Here is a 9,242-nt window from a genome sequence, read left to right on the forward strand (position 1 = left end):
TTAAATGTTTTAACTTAATTCTAATATTTTCTGTATCATACATAGTATAATAGTAAAATCCTTTACATAATTACACACAGCTTTAATTTATGAATGTACCAAAATATTTAACTTTAAGGATGAAGATAGAGCTATAAATTTTATTACAGAGGAAAGTCACTATGAAAAACAAAGAATAAAAATACAGTATAGGAAATGAAAAAAATGGTTATTATTTGAGGGTATTAGTTTATAGCAACCTGGGGGACATTATTTTTCCTTCACACCTCTCTGATTTCCAAATTTTAAAAAGTAAAGAATTTGGATAGGGTTCAACCAATAACTAAGTACTAATATAGTTGAAAGTTTGGAAAATAGATTTATCCGAAAGGTTAACGGAAATAGCTTTATTGCATGTGAGGAAAAGCCTGAGGCAAGTAATGTAAGAGCTTATGTAAAGCCATATTCCAATGATGCATTATGAAGATGTTAGAAGCACATCTGTTTAATCTCGTTTCGTTTCTCCTGCTGTTTTTGTTTATTTGCTTGGTGCTAGTTGGAACCAGAGCAGCTTTCAAAGGTATTAACTGTGGTAGAGGTAGACAGTTTCTTGCTATTCCTTGTATTTTGGAGGTTCTGCTCTGCTCAGTAGAGATACTCTGTCCTGGTCTCCTGTCATTCCACCCTCACCTAGGGCAAGTGTCAGCAAAAGACTACGTAAACAGCAGACTCACTTATATATGTCAAGCTCTGTGAAGCACCTTAATTCATATACAGCTGAAGCTTCTGCACCCTGCAGTGGCAGAGTTGAGTCATTTTGACAGAGACTGCACAGCCAGCAAAACAAATACGTACTATCTGGTCTTTTGCAGGAAATGTTTCCATGCTCCTGTATAGTGTAGTTCCATCTAGAAGGCTAATTCTAGCTCAGCAAGATACCCACACCCTAACTGGAGACAGAGGAAAAATGCAAAACACCAAGCAGGGGGAGCCTGTGGAACCAGGATCCTCCTCACCTTAAGAACCCAGAAATGAGCTGACCTCAGACATAAAGATGACTCCATTTCTAGATGGTAGAGGCTTCAGTGGACCCTGAGGGAAATGAGCATAATTAACTTGAGTGAAAGCAGGGTGGTGTTGGTGGAATCAGTAAGCCTCTGTAACAGCCACCGACATTACAAGTCAACCATTGAGAATTTTGATATCAGGAAGTGCTTCAGAGGGTAACATCTTGCTTTACAGCTTAGCTCATTCCTTTCTGTCCTTTCTGCACACATATCTGAAAGTCAGTCAACATTGCAATACGAACAGTCTAAAGAGCAAGTCTTGGGACTCTGCATTTGTAGTAAGTGACTGACAAGTGAGTGAGCATCACTCCTGTGCAGTTCTCTCTTTTTACGTTTTGTAAAATCTTCAACCATCTCAAAGAGAGAAACTACAGGTCTGACTGTTCTAGCACATTGTGCCCCTCCGTCTAAGCCACTCTCTCTTTCCATGTTGTACATATAGAAACAGAAAGGAAATACACCCTCAACTGTTCCCCTTTACTTGGATTTCTGACTTTCTTATCTCTACAAGCCTGCGTATTAGGTGTGTTGTGGAATACAAATATGGATTTGTCTCAGGACAAAAGGAAGCAACCTAGAGCTCAAGGCCCAAACCTAAGCCACTGTCTTATCATTGTATACAAAGAATTAAAGGATGCATCCGTGTTGATTACATTTGTGTTACTGAAACAAATACCTGAGACAGTTAACATAGACAGAACAATGGTTTAGAAAATTGTGGTGATGTTGTGCATCACAATAGAGAGAAAATAATAGGACAACTTTGCTTATGGTATGGTTAACAATGAAAAACAAAACAAAACAAAAAAGCAAGACATGGATCCCTTATCAATCCACTTCAGGGCCATATACCTAACGACCTAAAACTTTCCATTAGCGTGAACATCTTAAAATTTCTGCCACTTGCCTAAAGTATCAACTTGAGGAGAACGGTATGCACTCGAGCCTTTGGGAGCTGTGCAGAGACAGCCCACAGCAATAGCCGTGCTTGCACATCTGCATTTGTCAATTGCATCCTAGTTTGCATGCTAAGTGATGGCAAAAAGAGAATGAGTGACCTAGAAAACATAAATTCTTCCCCATTGAAGAAAACTTTTGCCAATGCTTAAACACCAGCATTATATGGAATCTTTACTCTGATTTGAACTTGTGTTCTAATTGCAATAGCAAATGCCTGATTTGAGTAGAAATATGAGTCTCTTACCCCAAAGTATAGGTAAACTGTAGAGTGAATTTGCTTTTACAGTTCATCTTAGAGCTTCAAAAAAGAACAAAAGAAAATACAGATAGTTAGGAAATATTCTAATATTCTAATAAAATATTAGTAAATATTCTAATAAAATATTAGTAAATAATATTAGTAAATAGTTAGGAAATATTCTAATAAAATAAATAAGGTTAGTAAGAATGATCTCTTCAGTGATGGTAGTGTTCTGTCACACCATCACTATAGGGAGAAAGGAAACTTAACCTATAACTTGGCCACCAGGCTACATGACTCCTTCAAGGGTGGCAGAGGTGGGAAATCTAGACCACTTCCTCTATTACCCATGCAATAAGAAAATCACAATGAGATAATTGGTTCAACGTATAAGGCTTTTTTAAAGATGGAAACAAAAGTAAGCTTTTAGGAAAAATGAGTGACTCCGTGATACTGGAATATGTTAAGATTTTTAAAATATAGGCTAAAGAAAACCAAAGAGTTAAAATGGTAATTTGCGCTATGTCAAAAATAACTTCTTTCATGAGATATTTCTAAGATAGTCATTTGCTGATTTCAGAGCTCAAAACAAAGCTATAATAATTGAAAGAGTCTAGAGTCTATAGATATATTTGCTACTTATATTTTATGTAAGCTTGCTTTGGAATTTATAATACATGCCTTAAAATCAACAAATCATACATGTGTATGCCAATTAATTTTCAGGAAGTGAGCACACTCAGGCCAACGGACTCTGAACAACAAAATAGAACTACTTTACTGAAGTTCCAGGTAGTGTGAGGAGAAACGCCTTAACAGCGTTGCTTGGGAGTGTAAGGAGAAACACCTTAACAGCATTGCTTGGGACTAATTTACCAAATGAAGGAGCCCGTGTTGGAAGTGCTAAAAGCACAGAAAACATTACAAGCATCCTGAACGGCTTCTCCTGCAACTTTATGCCTAAATCTAACCACTACTCACTCTGAGTATGTCTCTGAGTGTTTGGCTTCTCAGATTAATTTAGCTCCAGATAAGAGGCTTAACAGAGAGAAGACTGACTTCCTTTTAACTTCACTGGAATCTTGTGTTCCACAGCATCCAGATCTATACTTTCTTTCCTCCCTGTGAGCTTGATGATCAGCTAGGGGATATGTGGTAGCTACCACTCTAGGGTGTTTATTGTGAACATCCTGACAAAATGCTTAATCAGGAGAACTGATTGAAGAAACATGGGTCTTTATACTTAAGAACTTCAGACTAGAAGTATCTGGTGACTGGATTTTTGTTATTGGATGTGCAACATTCTGTCTTGTGCACCTGTGAGTAAAACCCACCTGGCTGTGATTATCTCCTATGTAAATCATAACTAAATCAGCCTCCCACAAAGACACTTTCTATATATGAGTCTTCCATGTTATTTTTCAACCCAAGTTTCCAAATGGAGTTATGTTCCTTGCCCCAACTCTTGTTTCTGGATTTAACTGATCTACTTTTCAGCAAGCAGTAATTTGTATGCACTAACAGGTACCTCCTGTAAGTGAGATCATGCTGAGTTTGGCCTTCTCTGTTACTGGTATATTTCACTTACCACAATGTCCCCAAGGGCGATCTACACTGTGCTATACACCAACACTTCTTTTCTTTCTAAGGTAGAGCCATCATCCACAATAAATTTAGATTGCATTTTGTTTATCCATCGATGGATGTTTAAGTCTCTTGCAACATTCAGCTATTGTGAATGAAGCTGTCTGAACTGAACATAGCTAACACACATCTCTTTGAGACTCTGCTTTGAATTCTCCTTACACTCCCAAGCAATGCTGTTAAGGTGTTTCTCCTTACACTCCCAAGCAANGCTGTTAAGGCGTTTCTCCTCACACTACCTGGAACTTCAGTAAAGTAGTTCTATTTTGTTGTTCAGAGTCCGTTGGCCTGAGTGTGCTCACTTCCTGAAAATTAATTGGCATACACATGTATGATTTGTTGATTTTAAGGCATGTATTACAAACTCCAAAGCAAGCTTACATAAAATATAAGTAGCAAATGTATCTATAAATGAGCAATGGCCACAGATTTGAAATGGAATATGAAGAGGGCACAAAACCTTTCTTCATGACAGCCAGGAGGAACAGTTTTGAGGAAACTCTTCCTGGGAGCATGACAAATGCTTATCTTTGTTATACTCCTCGTCATCTGACCATTGCCCACGTGCCCAATGCTTGAGGATATAGGGGAAGGAATAAAAGAAGTGGGGGCAAGAGAATTATTAATATTTTTATAGTTTTAATAGTTTTTTAAAACATTTTTTTAATCTACCTTTCTTTACTTACCAACTTTAAAAGTCTCTCTAAGCCCCTTTGGAACTATTGTTCAAGTTCCTTGGTTGCTTGAATTTTTCTTTAATTATGAATGTACAAAAATATTATAAATAAAATATTTACCAGCGATTCTCAATAGAAATACAGTATACAAGCAAATACAACCGACTTTTTTCATGTTGACTCCTAAAGTATTCTCAGCAAAGTTTCTAGCAATCTTTATATAAAGATTTCCAAAACTCATGAACTATACCCTGGAACCCAGAGGAACTCAACCCCTTTAATTTAGATTTCTTTCAGCAACACTGGGTTATTTTTAAATTTTTATTTATTAACTTTGAAATTTAGAAATAAAAGAGAATTATTCTTTCTTATAAAATGAACTATTTTAAATCATTAAGCTTTTTATTAATTCACTGTCTACTGTACAGATTTCCTGTTGGTCAGATAGCCACATCGCTTTTAAAAGTATATCAAAGTAAGCAAAAAAAAAGCCAATTTTATTTGTATGTTTTATAGTGGTAGATAAAAATAATCAGTTATTATCACAGAACATAATTATAACATAATTTCTAACCTTTTGGGTACTAATTGTATCTGTAAGATTAGAGTCTCACAAGATAAGTTACTGTGGCACAAACCAAGGGTTTTACTTGAGATTGTTTTGATAAAATAAAAATAATTTTAACTGTTGTCTTAAATATGTATATATTAAAACTTGACTTTCTACATTTCTAGTGTTTTTATACAAGTGTTTCAACCCAGGATGCTATATGATTTTTAAATGTTAATTCTCCTGAGTAAAGAACTTTAGTGTAAAAAAAATGTCTCCTTGGAGGTGCCTCATGGCTTTGGATCTTTGGTTCATCAAATTTAATTTGAATTTTGTATTTTGTTTTCTTTCACTGTGTAATCTGGTTTTGCTGTGGAACTGATTCTTAATTGGCTCATATATGTTTAGTGTAAGAAAACTCATAGACAATAAAAGATCAACCATAAAATTTACACAAGTATTTAGACTTTTAAATAAAACAGAGATCCTAGGAATTGAATTGTCAATATAAAACTTATTTCTCTCATTTTCTGGTTTCTTAACCATTGTTGATATTTCCATGCCTCCCCCTCCTTTTTCTGCTCCTCCTCCTCCCCCGTCTTTTTCCTCCTCCCCCCTCCTCTTCTTGGGTGCCATAACTGTCTTTCATCCAGCACACTATATAGCTGAGGATGATCTTGAACATTTAATCCTCCTGTCTCCACCTTTCATATGGTAGGATTGTAGCTTTGCACCATCAAATTCAAGTTATGTGGTGCTGGGAATCAATCTTGGCGCTTCCTACATGCTAGAGAAGCTTTCTCCCAAGTGGGTTACACACTTTGTCTTCTTTATTTCTTTTTCAATAGTTATTTTATACAGTAAAAATAAACGAAGTAGGCAATCCTAGCAAAAGCCCCTTGCTCACTATCATATCTCAGAAAAAAATGTGCAATTCTTACCACAGTTATCCCAGTATCAATAAGGAACTTAAGAGTAAACTCAAACAAAAGTAGAGGGAAATCTATCAAAGAGACATTGAAGAGGAGCCTGGATCTGAAGATTAAAATGAAAAAAAGAATCCAATATTATGTTGCACTGTAAAATAATAAAATTTATTTTAACTGTTACATAAGGACATAAAACTTGGAAATATGGATGGCGTAACATGTAAGTGATTATATGTACATACTGTCTAACATTTAACCAACATTAAAATTGTTATCTCTTTAGGTATTTGTTTACTTCCTATCTGTGAAAACTGCAAAATATTTCTTTAAATATTACTGGTGTCGATAATCGCCCTGCTATGGACACTAGAAATCCTTGCTTTGATTAATACTGGGAAGTGAAGAAGAGGGAGAACTGTGCTGGTAGAAGTAGGGCCTTCTGGGAGCTGTCCAATGTACCGACTAAGCTTACTCTTTAAAGGGAACTGATATCTTCCCTGAGTCTCCTTGAAATCACAAAATCTCCATTTACATATTTTCTGCTATTTCTTCTGACCTACCTAGGAACTGGATTTTTCAACGTGTTATTTGCCTCCTAGGCGGTTAAAAAACAAAAACAGATCTCTACACTGAGTGATAAACTAGCTGTTATTAAACCAAAAGATGGAAATAATAAAGTGTGTGTGAACATTCGGGATATACAAAAATCAGAAAAACTTCTTAGTGTATCAAGTTTAGAATCTCTTCTATTTCTGTGGATAGCCACCAAATTTCCCTGAAGCATAATTCGGTAAGGTATAGCTTTCCTTCTAAAACCTTACTTTGGTATACAAAGGAGTGAGGGTAGCAGCCAGATCAAAGTGTCAGGATTTTTCTTTGTTCAAAAACAAATACTTGATTGGCAATTTAAAAGTTCGAAGTCTAACTCCCTAACAGAGAGTGAGCTGTTCTCTCTCTCTTATTAAAGCTAAATCGAATTTTTCAAAGGAGGCTTGCAGGGTTGGTCGGGGTGGGGGGAGGGAGGCGGGAACGGGGGAAGACAGGGACAGGATGGTGCTACTTTGTCCCCTAAGGGGTAATTACACAGTAAAGGGCTTATGCAGTAAATGTCTGGAATCTCCATTTTATATTTCTTTATCGCCATAATACTTTTCTTCAAATATAACCCTCCACAGTAGAGGATAAGACCAGGGAGAGTCAAGTATCTCAATTGTCAGTCTGATTGTGTTCAAGCCGACTTCAGAAGTCAGGGTCTGTAACCAGGCAGTGAGTTGTTTGCGATGTCCTAGGAGAAAAGACACGGGTTCCAACAGAGACGCTGGGGAATGCGATCGGCCCCCTACCCATGCTTACTTAAGCTGATGGAAGGTCTTGCTTTTCAGCAGCCGCTGCGCTGGGATACCAGACAAACAGCTCCCCTCGACCCCTGGCAGGAAGGGCCTCTCTTCTGGACATCATTAAAAGCGCAGGCCCTTATTTCACATCCATTGGCAAATGGAGGCAAGATTCAGGACTCCTATCCTGAAGCCAAGGAGAAGCCACCGCAGTGGAAGGATTTTGGCTTTGAAGATCCAAATCGAAATTAAAGACCTATACGGAATAAGGAGCCAAAAGAACATTGAATGGATACTGGGGTGAGACCAGAGACAAAAAAAGCACAGCAGGTAAGAACTGGGGCCTGCTGCCAAGAAGGAACTGCGCTGCAGAGGTGGTACAGCAAGGGGGGGAAATATCTTAGAACCTGAAAGGCTGCCGCCTTGAGCCTTCCGAGTGAGTGCTTGAACTTGTCACCTTCTATCAGCTCACAGAAGAGGGACGTTGCCCTAGCCTTCCCTCTCCCTGCTAATAATCCTTTTTCAGTTTGGTTATAAATGTCTCCCCGAGTTTGGTGATGATACACTGCAGGAATCAAGGCCACTAAGGAGCCCTATCGGCAGCTATGCCATTCCTACAAGAAAATCGGTGAGATAGACTCTGAGTGATGGCCGCCTATCCAGAGAGCTGCTTGGATGCTACCGTGCTGAACTTCGTAGCAGATCTCTCTCTGGCCTCTCCCAGACACCCTCTTCTCTGCGAGTTCCCACCTGGGGTCCCTTTTGGGGACCGAACACTGGGGTACAGAGATGGAAGACCTGGAAGACTGTCGCAGTTTGATGAAAGGTATCAGGAAGTAGAGGGGGACGAAGTGGAATATGAGGACCCAGAAGAGGAGGAAGAGGAGGGAGAGGGGCGCGGCAGAGTAGCATCCTTGCTGGGCCGCCCCAAAAGGAAAAGAGTTATTACTTATGCCCAGCGCCAGGCCGCCAACATTCGCGAGAGGAAGAGGATGTTCAACCTAAACGAGGCCTTCGACCAGCTGCGCAGGAAGGTACCCACCTTTGCTTATGAGAAGAGACTGTCGAGGATCGAGACCCTCCGCTTGGCCATCGTCTACATTTCCTTCATGACCGAGCTCCTGCAGAGCAAGGAGGAAAAGAAGGCCAGCTGAGCGGGGAGGGGTGAGCCGAAGAGACACTCTCCCCGCCTCGTCGCGCTTGGCGGGTGCGTCTGGAAGGCAGAGGGACCGCTGGCCTTCTGAGCCTGAGTTTGAGGTGGTAAACTCCCCACTCCTGGCAGCTCTGCAGTGAATTAGTTGGGGATCCGGCACAATAAGGCTCTAGCTGGGCAGGTTGGGAGTTCCCGGGGGGGTCAAGGATTTAGGAAGTTAGAGTTTCTTGCGTGGAGCAGGTGGGAAACTGGTCTGCTCCTCCAAGGATCTCTGCTGATCTCTCCTCCTTTTCAACAATAGAAATAATAAAACGGAACGTTTTCGCTCGCACGATTAGTTGCTGCCCCAATTCCATCTCCAGCTGGGGCTTCACTCTAGCAAGCGCGCAGGTGAGCACACCTAACGCAGAGACTAGGGGAGCGCTCTTGGTGCATCTTTCTCTGGGTTCCTTATGGGAATGGTCGCGGGGGGGGGGGGGGGGGGGGGGGGGGGAGGAGAAGAGGATGTGAGTGATGCAGGGGCCGAACAAACTCTCAAAATACGGCCTCTGAGAAGGATCCCCCTCCCTCCCTCATCGCCATCCCCACACCACCCTAACACTGGGTGCTGTGGAAACTCCCCGACCCGGATTGCTTGCAAGAGTACTCTAACTTGTTCCAGGTAAACGCAGTCCTCAGTGAAAATGGCCATTCGCCTTTTGCTCAGAA

General features: G+C 40.0%; 1 protein-coding gene across 1 annotated transcript; it reads left to right on the plus strand.

Annotated features, from left to right (window-relative positions):
• Positions 1 to 7,969: 7,969 nt before the first annotated feature.
• Ferd3l (Fer3 like bHLH transcription factor) lies at positions 7,970 to 8,839 on the plus strand. The gene has a single exon (XM_021178518.1). The coding sequence runs from the start codon at positions 8,029 to 8,031 to the stop codon at positions 8,533 to 8,535; it is 507 nt and encodes a 168-aa protein (XP_021034177.1). The 5' UTR covers positions 7,970 to 8,028; the 3' UTR covers positions 8,536 to 8,839.
• The last annotated feature ends 403 nt before the right edge of the window (positions 8,840 to 9,242 follow it).

Source organism: Mus caroli, chromosome 12 (assembly GCF_900094665.2).
Source record: "Mus caroli chromosome 12, CAROLI_EIJ_v1.1, whole genome shotgun sequence".
In the NCBI taxonomy this organism is placed as follows: Eukaryota; Metazoa; Chordata; class Mammalia; order Rodentia; family Muridae; genus Mus; species Mus caroli.